Below are 21899 nucleotides of genomic sequence, written 5' to 3'. Positions count from 1 at the left end.
TCTCTCCATTCTCCTCATCCCACCTTCTCCCCATACCCCTCAATCCCACCTTCTCCCAATACTCCTCAATCCCACCTTCTCCCCATACTCCTCAATCCCACCTTCGCCCCATAATCCTCAATCCCACCTTCTCCCCATACTCCTCAATCTCACCTTCTCTCCATTCTCCTCATCCCACCTTCTCCACATACTCCTCAATCCCACCTTCGCTCCATACTCCTCAATCCCACCTTCTCTCCCTACTCCTCAATCCCACCTTCTCCCCATACTCCTCAATCCCACCTTCTCCCCCTAACTCTCAATCCCACCTTCTCCCGATACCCCTCAATCCTACCTTCTCCCCATACTCCTCAATCCCACCTTCACCCCATACCCCTCAATCCCACCTTCTTCCCATACCCCTCAATCCCACTTTCTCCCCACATTCCTCAATCCCACCTTCTCCTCATACCCCTGAATCCCACTTTCTCCCCATACCCCTCAATCCCACCTCCTCGCCATACCCCTCAATCCCACCTTCTTCCCATACACCTCAATCCCACCTTCTCCCCATACACCTCAATCCCACCTTCTCCCCATAATCCTCAATCCCACCTTCTCTCCAGATCTCAGTCCCACCTTCTCCCCATACCCCTCAATCCCACCTTCTCTCCAAACTCCTCAATCCCACCTTCTCCTCATACTCCTCAATCCCACCTTCTCCCCATACTCCTCAATCCCACCTTCTCCCCATACTCCTCAATCCCACCTTCTCCCCATACTCCTCAATCCCACCTTCTCCCCATACTCCTCAATCCCACCTTCTCCCCATACTCCTTCATCCCGCCTTCTCCCCATACTCCTCAATCCCACCTTCTCCCCATACTCCTCAATCCCACCTTCTGCCCATACTCCTCAATCCCACCTTCTCTCCAGAACTCAGTCCCACCTTCTCCCCATACCCATCAATCCCACCTTCTCTCCATACTCCTCAATCCCACCTTCTCCTCATACTCCTCAATCCCACCTTCACCCCATACCCCTCAGTCCCACTTTATCTCCATACCCCTCAATCACACCTTCTTCCCATACCCCTCAAACCCACTTTCTCCCCACATTCCTCAATCCCACCTTCTCCTCATACCCCTGAATCCCACCTCCTCACCATACCCCTCAATCCCACCTTCTCTCCAGATCTCAGTCCCACCTTCTCCCCATACCCCTCAATCCCACCTTCTCCTCATACTCCTCAATCCCACCTTCTCCCCATACTCCTCAATCCCACCTTCTCCCCATACTCCTCAATCCCACCTTCTCCACATACTCCTCAATCCCACCTTCTCCCCATAGTCCTCAATCCCACCTTCTCCCCATACTCCTCAATCCCACCTTCTCCCCATACTCCTTCATCCCGCCATCTCCCCATACTCCCCAATCCCACCTTCTCCCCATACTCCTCAATCCCACCTTCTCCCCATACTCCTCAATCCCACCTTCTCTCCAGATCTCAGTCCCACCTTCTCCCCATACCCCTCAATCCCACCTTCTCTCCATACTCCTCAATCCCACCTTCTCCTCATACTCCTCAATCCCACCTTCTCCCCATACTCCTCAATCCCACCTTCTTCCCATACTCCTCAATCCCACCTTCTCCCCATACTCCTCAATCCCACCTTCTCTCCAGACCTCTGTCCCACCTTCTCCCCATACCCCTCAATCCAACCTTCTCTCCATACTCCTCAATCCCACCTTCTCACCATTCTCCTCAATCCCACCTTCTCCCGATATCCCTCAATCCCACCTTCTCCCCATAATCCTCCATTCCACCTTCTCCCCCTACTCCTCCATCCCACCTTCTCCCCATTCTCCTCAATTCCACCTTCTCCTCAATCCCACCTCCTCCCCATACTCCTCAATCCCACCTTCTCGCCATACTCCTCAATCCCACCTTCTCCCCATATCCCTCAATCCCACCTTCTCCCGATAGCCCTCAATCCCACCTTCTCCCGATAGCCCTCAAACCCACCTTCTCCACATACCCCTCAATCCCACCTTCTCCCCATACCCCTCAATCCCACCTTCTCCCGATACCCCTCAATCGCACCTTCTCCCCATACTCCTCAATCCCACCATCTCTCCATACTCCTCAATCCCCCCTTCTCTCCATACTCCTCAATCCCACCTTCTCCCCATACTCCTCAATCCCCCCTTCTCTCCATACTCCTCAATCCCACCTTCTCCCCATACTCCTCAATCCCACCTTCTCTCCATACTCCTCAATCCCACCTTCTCCCCATACTCCTCAATCCCACCTTCTCTCCATACTCCTCAATCCCCCTTCTCTCCATACTCCTCAATCCCACCTTCTCCCCATAGCCCTCAATCCCACCTTCTCCCCATACTCCTCAATCCCACTTTCTCCCCATACTCCTCAATCCCACCTTCTCCCCATACTCCTTCATCCCGCCTTCTCCCCATACCCCTCAATCCCACTTTATCTCCATACCCCTCAATCACACCTTCTTCCCATACCCCTCAAACCCACTTTCTCCCCACATTCCTCAATCCCACCTTCTCCTCATACCCCTGAATCCCACCTCCTCGCCATACCCCTCAATCCCACCTTCTTCCCATACTCCTCAATCCCACTTTCTGCCCATACTCCTCAATCCCACCTTCTCCCCATAATCCTCAATCCCACCTTCTCTCCAGATCTCAGTCCCACCTTCTCCCCATACCCCTCAATCCCACCTTCTCTCCATACTCCTCAATCCCACCTTCTCCTCATACTCCTCAATCCCACCTTCTTCCCATACTCCTCAATCCCACCTTCTCCCCATACTCCTCAATCCCACTTTCTCCCCATACTCCTCAATCCCACCTTCTCCCCATACTCCTCCATCCCGCCATCTCCCCATACTCCTCAATCCCACCTTCTCCCCATACTCCTCAATCCCACCTTCTCCCCATACACCTCAATCCCACCTTCTCTCCAGATCTCAGTCCCACCTTCTCCCCATATCCCTCAATCCCACCTTCTCTCCATACTCCTCAATCCCACCTTCTCCTCATACTCCTCAATCCCACCTTCTCCCCATACTCCTCAATCCCACCTTCTCCCCATACTCCTCAATCCCACCTTCTCCACATACTCCTCAATCCCACCTTCTCCCCATACTCCTCAATCCCACCTTCTCCCCATACTCCTCAATCCCACCTTCTCCCCATACTCCTTCATCCCGCCATCTGCCCATACTCCTCAATCCCACCTTCTCCCCATACTCCTCAATCCCACCTTCTCCCCATACTCCTCAATCCCACCTTCTCTCCAGATCTCAGTCCCACCTTCTCCCCATACCCCTCAATCCCACCTTCTCTCCATACTCCTCAATCCCATCTTCTCCTCATACTCCTCAATCCCACCTTCTCCCCATACTCCTCAATCCCACCTTCTTCCCATACTCCTCAATCCCACCTTCTCCCCATACTCCACAATCCCACCTTCTCTCCAGATCTCAGTCCCACCTTCTCCCCATACCCCTAAATCCCTCCTTCTCTCCATACTCCTCAATCCCACCTTCTCCTCATACTCCTCAATCCCACCTTCTCTCCATACTCCTCAATCCCCCTTCTGTCCATACTCCTCAATCCCACCTTCTCCCCATAGCCCTCAATCCCACCTTCTCCCCATACTCCTCAATCCCACCTTCTCCCCATACTCCTCAATCCCACCTTCTCTCCATACTCCTCAAACCCACCTTCTCTCCATACTCCTCAATCCCACCTTCTTCCCATATCCCTCAATCCCACCTTCTCCCCATACTCCTCAATCCCACCTTCTCCCCATACTCCTCAATCCCACCTTCTCCCCATACTCCTCAATCCCACCTTCTCCCCATACTCCTCAATCCCACCTTCTCCCCATACTCCTCAATCCCACCTTCTCCCCATACTCCTCAATCCCACCTTCTCTCCATTCTCCTCATCCCACCTTCTCCCCATACGCCTCAATCCCACCTTCTCCCCATACTCCTCAATCCCACCTTCTCCCCATACTCCTCAATCCCACCTTCTCCCCATACTCCTCAATCCCACCTTCTCCCCATCCTCCTCAATCTCACCTTCTCTCCATTCTCCTCATCCCACCTTCTCCACATACTCCTCAATCCCACCTTCTCCCCATACTCCTCAATCCCACCTTCTCCCCATAATCCTCAATCCCACCTTCTCCCCATACTCCTCAATCCCACCTTCTCCCCATACTCCTCAATCCCACCTTATCTCCATACTCCTCAATCCCACCTTCTCCCCATACTCCTCAATCCCACCTTCTCCCCATACTCCTCAATCCCACCTTCTCCCCATACTCTTCAATCCCACCTTCTCAATTCCACCTTCTCTCCATACTCCTCAATCCAACCTTCTCTCCATACTCATCAATCCCACTTTCTCTCCATACTCCTCAATCCCACCTTCTCCCGATATCCCTCAATCCCACCTTCTCCTTATACTCCTCCATCCCACTGTCTCCCTACACTCCTCAATCCCACCTTCTCCCCATAATCCTCCATCCCACCTTCTCCCCCTACTCCTCCATCCCACCTTCTCCCCATTCTCCTCCATTCCACCTTCTCCTCATACTCCTCAATCCCACCTTCTCCCCATACTCCTCAATCTCACTTTCTCGCCATACTCCTCAATCCCACCTTCTCACCATACTCCTCAATCCCACCTTCTCCCCATACTCTTCAATCCCACCTTCTCCCGATAGCCCTCAATCCCACCTTCTCCCGATAGCCCTCAATCCCACCTTCTCCCCATACTCCTCAATCCCACCTTCTCCCCATACTCCTTCAGCCCGCCTTCTCCCCATACTCCTCACTCCCACCTTCTCCCCATACTCCTCACTCCCACCTTCTCCCCATACTCCTCAATCCCACCTTCTCCCCATACTCTTCAATCCCACCTTCTCCCCATACTCCTCAATCCCACCTTCTCCCCATACTCCTCAATCCCACCTTCTCCCCATACTCCTCAATCCCACCTTTTCCCCATACTCCTCAATCCCACCTTCTCTCCATACTCCTCAATCCCACCTTCTCCCCATACTCCTCAATCCCACCTTCTCCCCGTACTCCTCAATCCCACCTTCTCCCCATACTCCTCAATCCCACCTTCTCCCCATACTCCTCAATCCCACCTTCTCCCCATACCCCTCAATCCCACTTTATCTCCATACCCCTCAATCACACCTTCTTCCCATACCCCTCAAACCCACTTTCTCCCCACATTCCTCAATCCCACCTTCTCCTCATACCCCTGAATCCCGACCTCCTCGCCAAAACCCTCAATCCCACCTTCTTCCCATCCTCCTCAATCCCACTTTCTCCCCATACTCCTCAATCCCACCTTCTCCCCATAATCCTCAATCCCACCTTCTCTCCAGATCTCAGTCCCACCTTCTCCCCATACCCCTCAATCCCACCTTCTCTCCATACTCCTCAATCCCACCTTCTTCCCATACTCCTCAATCCCACCTTCTCCCCATACTCCTCAATCCCACTTTCTCCCCATACTCCTCAATCCCACCTTCTCCCCATACTCCTTCATCCCGCCATCTCCCCATACTCCTCAATCCCACCTTCTCCCCATACTCCTCAATCCCACCTTCTCCCCATACTCCTCAATCCCACCTTCTCCCCATACACCTCAATCCCACCTTCTCTCCAGATCTCAGTCCCACCTTCTCCCCAAACCCCTCAATCCCACCTTCTCTCCATACTCCTCAATCCCACCTTCTCCTCATACTCCTCAATCCCACCTTCTCCCCATACTCCTCAATCCCACCTTCTCCCCATACTCCTCAATCCCACCTTCTCCACATACTCCTCAATCCCACCTTCTCCCCATACTGCTCAATCCCAACTTCTCCCCATACTCCTCAATCCCACCTTCTCCCCATACTCCTTCATCCCGCCATCTCCCCATACTCCTCAATCCCACCTTCTCCCCATACTCCTCAATCCCACCTTCTCCCCATACTCCTCAATCCCACCTTCTCTCCAGATCTCAGTCCCACCTTCTCCCCATACCCCTCAATCCCACCTTCTCTCCATACTCCTCAATCCCACCTTCTCCTCATACTCCTCAATCCCACCTTCTCCCCATACTCCTCAATCCCACCTTCTTTCCATACTCCTCAATCCCACCTTCTCCCCATACTCCTCAATCCCACCTTCTCTCCAGATCTCAGTCCCACCTTCTCCCCATACCCCTCAATCCCACCTTCTCTCCATACTCCTCAATCCCACCTTCTCCTCATACTCCTCAATCCCACCTTCTCCCCATACTCCTCAATCCCACCTTCTCTCCATACTCCTCAATCCCACCTTCTCCTCATACTCCTCAATCCCACCTTCTCTCCATACTCCTCAATCCCACCTTCTCTCCATACTCCTCAATCCCACCTTCTCTCCATACTCCTCAATCCCACCTTCTTCCCATATCCCTCAATCCCACCTTCTCCCCATACTCCTCAATCCCACCTTCTCCCCATACTCCTCAATCCCACCTTCTCCCCATACTCCTCAATTCCACCTTCTCCCCATACTCCTTAATCCCACCTTCTCCCCATACTCCTTAATCCCACCTTCTCTCCATTCTCCTCATCCCACCTTCTCCCCATACTCCTCAATCCCACCTTCTCCCCATACCCCTCAATCCCACCTTCTCTCCATACTCCTCAATCCCATCTTCTCCTCATACTCCTCAATCCCACCTTCTCCCCATACTCCTCAATCCCACCTTCTTCCCATACTCCTCAATCCCACCTTCTCCCCATACTCCACAATCCCACCTTCTCTCCAGATCTCAGTCCCACCTTCTCCCCATACCCCTAAATCCCTCCTTCTCTCCATACTCCTCAATCCCACCTTCTCCTCATACTCCTCAATCCCACCTTCTCTCCATACTCCTCAATCCCCCTTCTGTCCATACTCCTCAATCCCACCTTCTCCCCATAGCCCTCAATCCCACCTTCTCCCCATACTCCTCAATCCCACCTTCTCCCCATACTCCTCAATCCCACCTTCTCTCCATACTCCTCAAACCCACCTTCTCTCCATACTCCTCAATCCCACCTTCTTCCCATATCCCTCAATCCCACCTTCTCCCCATACTCCTCAATCCCACCTTCTCCCCATACTCCTCAATCCCACCTTCTCCCCATACTCCTCAATCCCACCTTCTCCCCATACTCCTCAATCCCACCTTCTCCCCATACTCCTCAATCCCACCTTCTCTCCATTCTCCTCATCCCACCTTCTCCCCATACGCCTCAATCCCACCTTCTCCCCATACTCCTCAATCCCACCTTCTCCCCATACTCCTCAATCCCACCTTCTCCCCATACTCCTCAATCCCACCTTCTCCCCATCCTCCTCAATCTCACCTTCTCTCCATTCTCCTCATCCCACCTTCTCCACATACTCCTCAATCCCACCTTCTCCCCATACTCCTCAATCCCACCTTCTCCCCATAATCCTCAATCCCACCTTCTCCCCATACTCCTCAATCCCACCTTCTCCCCATACTCCTCAATCCCACCTTCTCCCCATACTCCTCAATCCCACCTTATCTCCATACTCCTCAATCCCACCTTCTCCCCATACTCCTCAATCCCACCTTCTCCCCATACTCCTCAATCCCACCTTCTCCCCATACTCTTCAATCCCACCTTCTCAATTCCACCTTCTCTCCATACTCCTCAATCCAACCTTCTCTCCATACTCATCAATCCCACTTTCTCTCCATACTCCTCAATCCCACCTTCTCCCGATATCCCTCAATCCCACCTTCTCCTTATACTCCTCCATCCCACTGTCTCCCTACACTCCTCAATCCCACCTTCTCCCCATAATCCTCCATCCCACCTTCTCCCCCTACTCCTCCATCCCACCTTCTCCCCATTCTCCTCCATTCCACCTTCTCCTCATACTCCTCAATCCCACCTTCTCCCCATACTCCTCAATCTCACTTTCTCGCCATACTCCTCAATCCCACCTTCTCACCATACTCCTCAATCCCACCTTCTCCCCATACTCTTCAATCCCACCTTCTCCCGATAGCCCTCAATCCCACCTTCTCCCGATAGCCCTCAATCCCACCTTCTCCCCATACTCCTCAATCCCACCTTCTCCCCATACTCCTTCAGCCCGCCTTCTCCCCATACTCCTCACTCCCACCTTCTCCCCATACTCCTCACTCCCACCTTCTCCCCATACTCCTCAATCCCACCTTCTCCCCATACTCTTCAATCCCACCTTCTCCCCATACTCCTCAATCCCACCTTCTCCCCATACTCCTCAATCCCACCTTCTCCCCATACTCCTCAATCCCACCTTTTCCCCATACTCCTCAATCCCACCTTCTCCTCATACTCCTCAATCCCACCTTCTCCCCATACTCCTCAATCCCACCTTCTCCCCATACTCCTCAATCCCACCTTCTCCACATACTCCTCAATCCCACCTTCTCCCCATACTGCTCAATCCCAACTTCTCCCCATACTCCTCAATCCCACCTTCTCCCCATACTCCTTCATCCCGCCATCTCCCCATACTCCTCAATCCCACCTTCTCCCCATACTCCTCAATCCCACCTTCTCCCCATACTCCTCAATCCCACCTTCTCTCCAGATCTCAGTCCCACCTTCTCCCCATACCCCTCAATCCCACCTTCTCTCCATACTCCTCAATCCCACCTTCTCCTCATACTCCTCAATCCCACCTTCTCCCCATACTCCTCAATCCCACCTTCTTTCCATACTCCTCAATCCCACCTTCTCCCCATACTCCTCAATCCCACCTTCTCTCCAGATCGCAGTCCCACCTTCTCCCCATACCCCTCAATCCCACCTTCTCTCCATACTCCTCAATCCCACCTTCTCCTCATACTCCTCAATCCCACCTTCTCCCCATACTCCTCAATCCCACCTTCTCCCCATACTCCTCTATCCCACCTTCTCCCCATACTCCTCAATCCCACCTTCTCTCCATACTCCTCAATCCCACCTTCTCTCCATACTCCTCAATCCCACCTTCTCTCCATACTCCTCAATCCCACCTTCTTCCCATATCCCTCAATCCCACCTTCTCCCCATACTCCTCAATCCCACCTTCTCCCCATACTCCTCAATCCCACCTTCTCCCCATACTCCTCAATTCCACCTTCTCCCCATACTCCTTAATCCCACCTTCTCCCCATACTCCTTAATCCCACCTTCTCTCCATTCTCCTCATCCCACCTTCTCCCCATACTCCTCAATCCCACCTTCTCCCCATACCCCTCAATCCCACCTTCTCTCCATACTCCTCAATCCCATCTTCTCCTCATACTCCTCAATCCCACCTTCTCCCCATACTCCTCAATCCCACCTTCTTCCCATACTCCTCAATCCCACCTTCTCCCCATACTCCACAATCCCACCTTCTCTCCAGATCTCAGTCCCACCTTCTCCCCATACCCCTAAATCCCTCCTTCTCTCCATACTCCTCAATCCCACCTTCTCCTCATACTCCTCAATCCCACCTTCTCTCCATACTCCTCAATCCCCCTTCTGTCCATACTCCTCAATCCCACCTTCTCCCCATAGCCCTCAATCCCACCTTCTCCCCATACTCAATCCCACCTTCTCCCCATACTCCTCAATCCCACCTTCTCTCCATACTCCTCAAACCCACCTTCTCTCCATACTCCTCAATCCCACCTTCTTCCCATATCCCTCAATCCCACCTTCTCCCCATACTCCTCAATCCCACCTTCTCCCCATACTCCTCAATCCCACCTTCTCCCCATACTCCTCAATCCCACCTTCTCCCCATACTCCTCAATCCCACCTTCTCCCCATACTCCTCAATCCCACCTTCTCCCCATACTCCTCAATCCCACCTTCTCTCCATTCTCCTCATCCCACCTTCTCCCCATACGCCTCAATCCCACCTTCTCCCCATACTCCTCAATCCCACCTTCTCCCCATACTCCTCAATCCCACCTTCTCCCCATACTCCTCAATCCCACCTTCTCCCCATCCTCCTCAATCTCACCTTCTCTCCATTCTCCTCATCCCACCTTCTCCACATACTCCTCAATCCCACCTTCTCCCCATACTCCTCAATCCCACCTTCTCCCCATAATCCTCAATCCCACCTTCTCCCCATACTCCTCAATCCCACCTTCTCCCCATACTCCTCAATCCCACCTTCTCCCCATACTCCTCAATCCCACCTTATCTCCATACTCCTCAATCCCACCTTCTCCCCATACTCCTCAATCCCACCTTCTCCCCATACTCCTCAATCCCACCTTCTCCCCATACTCTTCAATCCCACCTTCTCAATTCCACCTTCTCTCCATACTCCTCAATCCAACCTTCTCTCCATACTCATCAATCCCACTTTCTCTCCATACTCCTCAATCCCACCTTCTCCCGATATCCCTCAATCCCACCTTCTCCTTATACTCCTCCATCCCACTGTCTCCCTACACTCCTCAATCCCACCTTCTCCCCATAATCCTCCATCCCACCTTCTCCCCCTACTCCTCCATCCCACCTTCTCCCCATTCTCCTCCATTCCACCTTCTCCTCATACTCCTCAATCCCACCTTCTCCCCATACTCCTCAATCTCACTTTCTCGCCATACAACTCAATCCCACCTTCTCACCATACTCCTCAATCCCACCTTCTCCCCATACTCTTCAATCCCACCTTCTCCCGATAGCCCTCAATCCCACCTTCTCCCGATAGCCCTCAATCCCACCTTCTCCCCATACTCCTCAATCCCACCTTCTCCCCATACTCCTTCAGCCCGCCTTCTCCCCATACTCCTCACTCCCACCTTCTCCCCATACTCCTCACTCCCACCTTCTCCCCATACTCCTCAATCCCACCTTCTCCCCATACTCTTCAATCCCACCTTCTCCCCATACTCCTCAATCCCACCTTCTCCCCATACTCCTCAATCCCACCTTCTCCCCATACTCCTCAATCCCACCTTTTCCCCATACTCCTCAATCCCACCTTCTCTCCATACTCCTCAATCCCACCTTCTCCCCATACTCCTCAATCCCACCTTCTCCCCGTACTCCTCAATCCCACCTTCTCCCCATACTCCTCAATCCCACCTTCTCCCCATACTCCTCAATCCCACCTTCTCCCCATACCCCTCAATCCCACTTTATCTCCATACCCCTCAATCACACCTTCTTCCCATAACCCTCAAACCCACTTTCTCCCCACATTCCTCAATCCCACCTTCTCCTCATACCCCTGAATCCCGACCTCCTCGCCATAACCCTCAATCCCACCTTCTTCCCATCCTCCTCAATCCCACTTTCTCCCCATACTCCTCAATCCCACCTTCTCCCCATAATCCTCAATCCCACCTTCTCTCCAGATCTCAGTCCCACCTTCTCCCCATACCCCTCAATCCCACCTTCTCTCCATACTCCTCAATCCCACCTTCTCCCCATACTCCTCAATCCCACCTTCTCCCCATACTCCTCAATCCCACTTTCTCCCCATACTCCTCAATCCCACCTTCTCCCCATACTCCTTCATCCCGCTATCTCCCCATACTCCTCAATCCCACCTTCTCCCCATACTCCTCAATCCCACCTTCTCCCCATACTCCTCAATCCCACCTTCTCCCCATACACCTCAATCCCACCTTCTCTCCAGATCTCAGTCCCACCTTCTCCCCAAACCCCTCAATCCCACCTTCTCTCCATACTCCTCAATCCCACCTTCTCCTCATACTCCTCAATCCCACCTTCTCCCCATACTCCTCAATCCCACCTTCTCCCCATACTCCTCAATCCCACCTTCTCCACATACTCCTCAATCCCACCTTCTCCCCATACTGCTCAATCCCAACTTCTCCCCATACTCCTCAATCCCACCTTCTCCCCATACTCCTTCATCCCGCCATCTCCCCATACTCCTCAATCCCACCTTCTCCCCATACTCCTCAATCCCACCTTCTCCCCATACTCCTCAATCCCACCTTCTCTCCAGATCTCAGTCCCACCTTCTCCCCATACCCCTCAATCCCACCTTCTCTCCATACTCCTCAATCCCACCTTCTCCTCATACTCCTCAATCCCACCTTCTCCCCATACTCCTCAATCCCACCTTCTTTCCATACTCCTCAATCCCACCTTCTCCCCATACTCCTCAATCCCACCTTCTCTCCAGATCTCAGTCCCACCTTCTCCCCATACCCCTCAATCCCACCTTCTCTCCATACTCCTCAATCCCACCTTCTCCTCATACTCCTCAATCCCACCTTCTCCCCATACTCCTCAATCCCACCTTCTCCCCATACTCCTCAATCCCACCTTCTCTCCATACTCCTCAATCCCACCTTCTCTCCATACTCCTCAATCCCACCTTCTCTCCATACTCCTCAATCCCACCTTCTTCCCATATCCCTCAATCCCACCTTCTCCCCAGACTCCTCAATCCCACCTTCTCCCCATACTCCTCAATCCCACCTTCTCCCCATACTCCTCAATTCCACCTTCTCCCCATACTCCTTAATCCCACCTTCTCCCCATACTCCTTAATCCCACCTTCTCTCCATTCTCCTCATCCCACCTTCTCCCCATACTCCTCAATCCCACCTTCTCCCCATACTCCTCAATCCCACCTTCTCCCCATACTCCTCAATCCCACCTTCTCCCCATACTCCTCAATCCCACCTCCTCCCCATCCTCCTCAATCTCACCTTCTCTCCATTCTCCTCATCCCACCTTCTCCACATACTCCTCAATCCCACCTTCTCCCCATACTCCTCAATCCCACCTTCTCCCCATAATCCTCAATCCCACCTTCTCCCCATACTCCTCAATCCCACCTTCTCCCCATACTCCTCAATCCCACCTTCTCCCCATACTCCTCAATCCCACTTCATCTCCATACTCCTCAATCCCACCTTCTCCCCATACTCCTCAATCCCACCTTCTCCCCATACTCCTCAATCCCACCTTCTCCCCATACTCCTCAATCCCACCTTCTCCCCATACTCCTCAATCCCACTTTCTCGCCATACTCTTCAATCCCACCTTCTCAATTCCACCTTCTCTCCATACTCCTCAATCCAACCTTCTCTCCATACTCATCAATCCCACTTTCTCTCCATACTCCTCAATCCCACCTTCTCCCGATATCCCTCAATCCCACCTTCTCCTTATACTCCTCCATCCCACTGCCTCCCTACACTCCTCAATCCCACCTTCTCCCCATAATCCTCCATCCCACCTTCTCCCCCTACTCCTCCATCCCACCTTCTCCCCATTCTCCTCCATTCCACCTTCTCCTCATACTCCTCAATCCCACCTTCTCCCCATACTCCTCAATCTCACTTTCTCGCCATACTCCTCAATCCCACCTTCTCACCATACTCCTCAATCCCACCTTCTCCCCATACTCTTCAATCCCACCTTCTCCCGATAGCCCTCAATCCCACCTTCTCCCGATAGCCCTCAATCCCACCTTCTCCCCATACTCCTCAATCCCACCTTCTCCCCATACTCCTTCAGCCCGCCTTCTCCCCATACTCCTCACTCCCACCTTCTCCCCATACTCCTCACTCCCACCTTCTCCCCATACTCCTCAATCCCACCTTCTCCCCATACTCCTCAATCCCACCTTCTCCCCATACTCCTCAATCCCACCTTCTCCCCATACTCCTCAATCCCACCTTCTCCCCATACTCCTCAATCCCACCTTTTCCCCATACTCCTCAATCCCACCTTCTCTCCATACTCCTCAATCCCACCTTCTCCCCATACTCCTCAATCCCACCTTCTCCCCGTACTCCTCAATCCCACCTTCTCCCCATACTCCTCAATCCCACCTTCTCCCCATACTCCTCAATCCCACCTTCTCCCCATACTCCTCAATCCCACCTTCTCCCCATACTCCTCAATCCCACCTTCTCCCCATACTCCTCAATCCCACCTTCTCCTCATACTCCTTCATCCTGCCTTCTCCCCATACTCCTCAATCCCACCTTCTCTCCATACTCCTCAATCCCAACTTCTCTCAGTGTCCCTCAATCGCACCTTCTCCCAGTGTCCCTCAGTCCCACCTTCTCCCAGTGTCCCTCAATCCCACCTTCTTCCAATGTCCCTCAATCCCACCGTCTCCCAGTGTCCCTCAATCCCACCTTCTCCCAGTGTCCCTCAATCCCACCTTCTCCCAGTATCCGTCAATCCCACCATCTCCTAGTGTCTCTCAATCCCACCTTCTCCCAGTGTCCCTCAATCCCACCATCTCCCAGTGTCTCTCAATCCCACCTTCTCCCAGTGTCCCTCAATCCCACCGTCTCCCAGTGTCCCTCGCTCCCACCTTCTCCCAGTGTCCCTCAATCCCACCTTCTCCCAGTGTCCCTCAATCCCACCATCTCCTAGTGTCCCTCAATCCCACCTTGTCCCAGTGTCCCTCAATCCCACCATCTCCCAGTGTCTCTCAATCCCACCTTCTCCCAGTGTCCCTCATCCCACACCCTACTCGTATCCTTCTGCCACAGTGCCCCTCGCTGCCCGTTGATGAGATGTTTGCTCACTAGTTTGACTAAGATTGCTGAGCGTTTTACTCAGTGATGGTGGGGGAGGCTCTGGCTCCCATCCCAGACCCAGTGAAATGTTGTCACCTACTTCTGGCTCTGAAGGTTGCTGGCTGTGGCGGCTGCCTGGATGTCCACATCGCTCCTTGAGCGCGGCTGTTTGCCCTTTCCCGATCCTTTGCTAGAGCGTCGGCGGTCGCTGTAGGCGCGCAGACTTTCCGAGCGACGCAGCTTTCCCGGCAGTCTTTACAGGTGGCAGGAAAAGGGAAAATAACCTGTCACCCCTGGCACGGAGGGCATCACATATAGAGGGAGAGGGAGAAAAAAGAGGAAGGGAGAGAAGAGTGAGGGGGAGGAGAGAGATAGGGCGTGGGGAGGAGGAGGAGAGGGCGGGGGGAGAGGAGGGGTCCAGAGGGCGGGGGAGAGGAGGGGTCCAGAGGGCGGGGGAGAGGAGGGGTCCAGAGGGCGGGGGAGAGGAGGGGTCCAGAGGGCGGGGGAGAGGAGGGGTCCAGAGGGCGGGGGAGAGGAGGGGTCCAGAGGGCGGGGGAGAGGAGGGGTCCAGAGGGCGGGGGAGAGGAGGGGTCCAGAGGGCGGGGGAGAGGAGGGGTCCAGAGGGCGGGGGAGAGGAGGGGTCCAGAGGGCGGGGGAGAGGAGGGGTCCAGAGGGCGGGGGAGAGGAGGGGTCCAGAGGGCGGAGGAGAGGAGGGGTCCAGAGGGCGGGGGAGAGGAGGGGTCCAGAGGGCGGGGGAGAGGAGGGGTCCAGAGGGCGGGGGAGAGGAGGGGTCCAGAGGGCGGGGGAGAGGAGGGGTCCAGAGGGCGGGGGAGAGGAGGGGTCCAGAGGGCGGGGGAGAGGAGGGGTCCAGAGGGCGGGGGAGAGGAGGGGTCCAGAGGGCGGGGGAGAGGAGGGGTCCAGAGGGCGGGGGAGAGGAGGGGTCCAGAGGGCGGGGGAGAGGAGGGGTCCAGAGGGCGGGGGAGAGGAGGGGTCCAGAGGGCGGGGGAGAGGAGGGGTCCAGAGGGCGGGGGAGAGGAGGGGTCCAGAGGGCGGGGGAAGAGGAGGGGTCCAGAGGGCGGGGGAGAGGAGGGGTCCAGAGGGCGGGGGAGAGGAGGGGTCCAGAGGGCGGGGGAGAGGAGGGGTCCAGAGGGCGGGGGAGAGGAGGGGTCCAGAGGGCGGGGGAGAGGAGGGGTCCAGGGGGCGGGGGAGAGGAGGGGTCCAGAGGGCGGGGGAAGAGGAGGGGTCCAGAGGGCGGGGGAGAGGAGGGGTCCAGAGGGCGGGGGAGAGGAGGGGTCCAGAGGGCGGGGGAGAGGAGGGGTCCAGAGGGCGGGGGAGAGGAGGGGTCCAGAGGGCGGGGGAGAGGAGGGGTCCAGAGGGCGGGGGAGAGGAGGGGTCCAGAGGGCGGGGGAGAGGAGGGGTCCAGAGGGCGGGGGAGAGGAGGGGTCCAGAGGGCGGGGGAGAGGAGGGGTCCAGAGGGCGGGGGAGAGGAGGGGTCCAGAGGGCGGGGGAGAGGAGGGGTCCAGGGGGCGGGGGAGAGGAGGGGTCCAGAGGGCGGGGGAAGAGGAGGGGTCCAGAGGGCGGGGAAGAGGAGGGGTCCAGAGGGCGGGGGAGAGGAGGGGTCCAGAGGGCGGGGGAGAGGAGGGGTCCAGAGGGCGGGAGAGAGGAGGGGTCCAGAGGGCGGGGGAGAGGAGGGGTCCAGAGGGCGGGGGAGAGGAGGGGTCCAGAGGGCGGGGGAGAGGAGGGGTCCAGAGGGCGGGGGAGAGGAGGGGTCCAGAGGGCGGGGGAGAGGAGGGGTCCAGAGGGCGGGGGAGAGGAGGGGTCCAGAGGGCGGGGAGGGGAGGGGTCCAGAGGGCGGGGGAGGGGAGGGGTCCAGAGGGCGGGGGAGGGGAGGGGTCCAGAGGGCGGGGGAGGGGAGGGGTCCAGAGGGCGGGGCGGAGGGGTCCAGAGGGCGGGGCGGAGGGGTCCAGAGGGCGGGGCGGAGGGGTCCAGAGGGCGGGGCGGAGGGGTCCAGAGGGCGGGCGAGGGCTCCAGGGGTCGGGCGGAGGGCTCCAGGGGTCGGGCGGAGGGCTCCAGGGGTCGGGCGGAGGGCTCCAGAGGGCGGGTGGAGGGCTCCAGAGGGCAGGGGAGGGGTCCAGAGGGCGGGGGAGGGGTCCAGAGGGCAGGGGAGGGGTCCAGAGGGCGGGCGGGGGGCTCCAGAGGGCGGGCGGAGGGCTCCAGAGGGCAGGGGAGGGCTCCAGAGGGCGGGCGGAGGGCTCCAGAGGGCGGGCGGAGGGGTCCAGAGGGCAGGGGAGGGGTCCAGAGGGCGGGGAGGGGTCCAGAGGGCGGGGGAGGGGTCCAGAGGGCGGGCGAGGTCTCCAGAGGGCGGGCGAGGTCTCCAGAGGGCGGGCGAGGGCTCCAGAGGGCAGGGGAGGGGTCCAGAGGGCATGCGAGGTCTCCAGAGGGCGGGCGAGGTCTCCAGAGGGCGGGCGAGGTCTCCAGAGGGCGGGCGAGGTCTCCAGAGGGCGGGCAAGAGTTCCAGATGGCGGGCGAGGGGTCCAGAGGGCGGGTGAGGGGTAGAGAGTGAGGCGAGGGGTAGAGAGTGAGGGCGAGGGGTAGAGAGTGAGGGTGAGGGGTAGAGAGTGAGGGCGAGGGGTAGATAGGGAGGGCGAGGGATAGATAGGGAGGGCGAGGGGTAGATAGGGAGGGCGAGGGGTAGATAGGGAGGGCGAGGGGTCGAGCGAGGGGTCGATAGGGAGGGCGAGGGGTCGATAGGGAGGGCGAGGGGTCGATAGGGAGGGCGAGGGGTCGATAGGGAGGGCGAGGGATCGATAGGGAGGGCGAGGGATCGATAGGGAGGGTGAGGGGTCGATAGGGAGGGCGAGGGGTCGATAGGGAGGGCGAGGGGTCGATAGGGAGGGCGAGGGGTCGATAGGGAGGGCGAGGGGTCGATAGGGAGGGCGAGTGGTCGATAAGGAGGGCGAGGGGTCGATAAGGAGGGCGAGGGGTGGATAGGGAGGGCGAGGGGTCGATAGGGAGGGCGAGGGGTCGATAGGGAGGGCGAGGGGTCGATAGGGAGGGCGAGGGGTCGATAGGGAGGGCGAGGGGTCGATAGGGAGGGCGAGGGGTCGATAGGGAGGGCGAGGGGTCGATAGGGAGGGCGAGGGGTCGATAGGGAGGGCGAGGGGTCGATAGGGAGGGCGAGGGGTCGATAGGGAGGGCGAGGGGTCGATAGGGAGGGCGAGGGGTACAGTGCGAGAGAGGGACGAGAAGGGAATTTGGAAAAGGGGTATCAGAGTGGGAGAGGACAAGGGTGAGAGATACAAACAGACACAGAGAGAGCGCAACGCTGGCAAACAGGGGAGAGAAGTCCTGAGGAGAGGGTGGGCGGGAGTGTGGTCGGCAGGGAAGGGATTGTTGATGCGCTGGGAGCAGGCACCGTGGCTCCGGTGATGATGTGGCGGGTGTGGTTTCTAACGCCGATTTGCGAGCGGTCAGGCTCGGGGTGAATAACAGACCGAAACCTGAACCAAGATTTCCTGAGCGATCTGCAATGTTCTCCGAGTTCCCGGCTAGCAGAGGTAGGAGGCAGGGCCTCGCTGCAGCGGGTACACAGGGTCAGGTTCGGCTCTGACCAGTCTCTCAGTGTATCGGGACACGTCGCTGGCTCTCATCCCTGGTGGGGGTCATGAACATGAGGTGGTGCTGGTCATGAACCCAGTGGAATGGCTGCCAGTCACAGGTTGGGGGTCACTGCCCTGTCAGGGGCCAGCGGCAGAGATATCGGGAAAGGGGCTGAACATTGAAGGGTTCAGGATAAAGAGTGGGGGTGGGGGAGAGGTGGCGAGGAGAGTGCCCAGAGGAAAGTGGAGCAACATCCTGGCCTCTCACTCTCCCTTGACGAGGTGCCTAGTTGGGCACACAGGGGGGGGGTCTGGAAGAATGCCCGGGCAGGAACCAAAAACAAGAACACACGGGAACGGTGAAGGGAAATCTGCTGTGCGCACCCTCGGTGACGTACAAGTGTGACGAGGCTCGCTTCGCGCCCATCGCGCAGGGGCCGGAGCGAACCAGCGGCACAGGGGATCAGCCGGCCTCGGCGATACTTATCCTGACCGGCGCGTCACGTCAAACATTTACAATCACGTCACCTGCTCTCTGTATCACTAGTGCACAGCCTGTGTGCCTCCCCAGGCAAGAAGAAACATGCATCACCACCAACCTGAGCTTCCTTCTGTGAACAGAGTATTGCAAGCCATTAATATCAGGACACCGAGGGAGGGGGAGGAGAAACCTGGGCAATTTGTGCAGGTGAGACCCAGGCAAATGGAGAAACACTGGCCATTTTCAATCTCCTCCCCTCCGCATTTCTAACTCTTACGTTTACCTGGGCAATTCTCGGTCTGAGGTGCTGCTAAAGGGGTGTTGTTCACTCCTAGGGGGCTCAGGGAAACCCAGCGGTGGGTCCCCGGGATGGTGGTGGCAGTGGGGGGAGCACTCACAGGATCGCATGCGGCTGCAGCCAACATCCATGAAGATTCTGCTTCTCTGTGCGCTCCTGTCCCAGGCGTCTCACTCAGTCTGCACCCTGCCCAGTCCCAGCCCCTCCCATGAGCCCACAGGCTGTCCCCCCACCAGAGCATAGTGAGACAGTTGGTCGGGGAGGGGCGGGGGTTTGGTTTAATCAGTTCACTGTACTGAACTCGAGATGTGCCAGAAGCCCCGCCCCCTCGATACACAGCCTGCCTCAACACACACACACATACTCACAAACCAACACTCGCACACTCACACACACATCGACACTCACTCGCTTGTCTGCACAGGCAGGTGCATGTGTATACACACACTCGCAAAGGTGTTGGTATTTGCACGGAGACAGAGTCGGAGACAGAGTCAGAGCCAGTCAGAGTCAGAGTCGGAGTCGGAGTCAGAGTCAGAGTCGGAGTCAGAGTCAGAGTCAGAGTCGGAGTCAGAGTCAGTCAGAGACAGAGCCAGAGCCAGAGCCAGAGTCAGAGCCAGAGCCAGAGACAGAGTCAGAGCCAGAGACAGAGACAGAGTCAGAGTCAGAGTCAGAGTCAGAGTCGGAGTCAGAGCCAGTCAGAGACAGAGCCAGAGCCAGAGCCAGAGTCAGAGCCAGAGCCAGAGACAGAGTCAGAGCCAGAGACAGAGACAGAGTCAGAGTCGGAGTCAGAGTCGGAGTCAGAGCCAGTCAGAGACAGAGCCAGAGCCAGAGCCAGAGTCAGAGCCAGAGCCAGAGACAGAGTCAGAGCCAGAGACAGAGACAGAGTCAGAGACAGAGTCAGAGACAGAGTCAGAGACAGAGCCAGAGCCAGAGCCAGAGACAGAGCCAGAGACAGAGACAGAGTCAGAGACAGAGACAGAGCCAGAGCCAGAGACAGAGTCAGAGTCAGAGTCAGAGTCGGAGTCAGAGCCAGTCAGAGACAGAGCCAGAGCCAGAGTCAGAGCCAGAGCCAGAGACAGAGTCAGAGCCAGAGACAGAGACAGAGTCAGAGTCAGAGTCAGAGTCGGAGTCAGAGCCAGTCAGAGACAGAGCCAGAGCCAGAGCCAGAGTCAGAGCCAGAGCCAGAGACAGAGTCAGAGCCAGAGACAGAGTCAGAGACAGAGTCAGAGACAGAGTCAGAGACAGAGTCAGAGACAGAGCCAGAGCCAGAGCCAGAGACAGAGTCAGAGCCAGAGACAGAGACAGAGTCAGAGACAGAGACAGAGACAGAGCCAGAGCCAGAGCCAGAGTCAGAGTCAGAGCCAGAGCCGGAGTCAGAGACAGAGACAGAGATAGAGTCAGAGTCAGAGCCAGAGCCGGAGTCAGAGACAGAGTCAGAGTCAGAGTCGGAGCCAGTCAGAGTCAGAGACAGAGACAGAGTCAGAGTCAGAGTCAGAGACAGAGTCAGAGTCAGAGACAGAGTCAGAGTCAGAGTCAGACAGAGTCAGAGTCAGACAGAGTCAGACAGAGTCAGAGACAGAGACAGAGACAGAGTCAGAGTCAGAGACAGAGTCAGAGACAAAGCCAGAGACAGAATCAGAGACAGAGTCAGAGAGAGCCAGAGTCAGAGTCAGAGTCAGAGACAGAGTCAGAGTCAGAGTCAGAGACAGAGACAGAGTCAGAGTCAGAGTCAGAGTCAGAGACAGAGACAGAGACAGAGTCAGAGTCAGAGTCAGAGTAAGAGACAGAGACAGAGACAGAGTCAGAGTCAGAGTCAGAGTCAGACAGAGTCAGAGTCAGACAGAGTCAGAGCCGGAGCCGGAGTCAAAGACAGAGACAGAGTCAGAGACAGAGACAGAGTCAAAGACAGAGACAGAGTCAGAGACAGAGACAGAGTCAGAGACAGAATCAGAGTCAGAGTCAGAGTCAGAGACAGAGACAGAGTCAGAGTCAGAGACAGAGTCAGAGACAGAGTCAGAGTCAGAGACAGAGTCAGAGACAGAGTCAGAGACAGAATCAGAGTCAGAGTCAGAGTCAGAGTCAGAGACAGAGTCAGAGACAGAGTCAGAGACAGAGTCAGAGTCAGAGACAGAGACAGAGTCAGAGTCAGAGACAGAATCAGAGTCAGAGACAGAGACAGAGTCAGAGACAGAGTCAGAGTCAGAGACAGAATCAGAGTCAGAGACAGAATCAGAGTCAGAGACAGAGTCAGAGTCAGAGTCAGAGACAGAATCAGAGACAGAGTCAGAGACAGAGCCAGAGTCAGAGCCAGAGCCAGAGACAGAGTCAGAGACAGAATCAGAGACAGAGTCAGAGACAGAGTCAGAGACAGAATCAGAGTCAGAGACAGAGTCAGAGTCAGAGACAGAGTCAGAGTCAGAGTCAGAGACAGAATCAGAGTCAGAGACAGAGACAGAGTCAGAGTCAGAGTCAGAGTCAGAGACAGAGACAGAGACAGAGACAGAGACAGAGTCAGAGTCAGAGACAGAGTCAGAGACAAAGCCAGAGACAGAATCAGAGACAGAGTCAGAGAGAGCCAGAGTCAGAGTCAGAGTCAGAGACAGAGTCAGAGTCAGAGTCAGAGACAGAGACAGAATCAGAGTCAGAGACAGAGACAGAGTCAGAGTCAGAGTCAGAGTCAGAGTCAGAGACAGAGACAGAGACAGAGACAGAGACAGAGTCAGAGTCAGAGACAGAGTCAGAGCCAAAGCCAGAGACAGAATCAGAGACAGAGTCAGAGAGAGCCAGAGTCAGAGTCAGAGTCAGAGACAGAGTCAGAGTCAGAGCCGGAGCCGGAGTCAAAGACAGAGACAGAGTCAGAGACAGAGACAGAGTCAGAGACAGAATCAGAGTCAGAGTCAGAGTCAGAGACAGAGACAGA

General features: G+C 56.1%; 1 protein-coding gene across 1 annotated transcript in view; it reads right to left on the bottom strand.

The window, feature by feature from the left end:
• Positions 1-21899, bottom strand: part of LOC140387097 (rho guanine nucleotide exchange factor 12-like) — a 235067-nt gene that overhangs the window by 31877 nt on the left and 181291 nt on the right. The window contains exon 13 of the mRNA XM_072470106.1: positions 14699-14851. Coding sequence (XP_072326207.1) covers positions 14699-14851 — 153 coding nt within the window. The remainder of the gene's footprint in view (positions 1-14698; positions 14852-21899) is intronic.

This window comes from Scyliorhinus torazame, chromosome 12 (assembly GCF_047496885.1).
Source record: "Scyliorhinus torazame isolate Kashiwa2021f chromosome 12, sScyTor2.1, whole genome shotgun sequence".
Lineage (NCBI taxonomy): Eukaryota > Metazoa > Chordata > Chondrichthyes > Carcharhiniformes > Scyliorhinidae > Scyliorhinus > Scyliorhinus torazame.
This window is presented reverse-complemented; position numbering and strand designations above follow the sequence as displayed.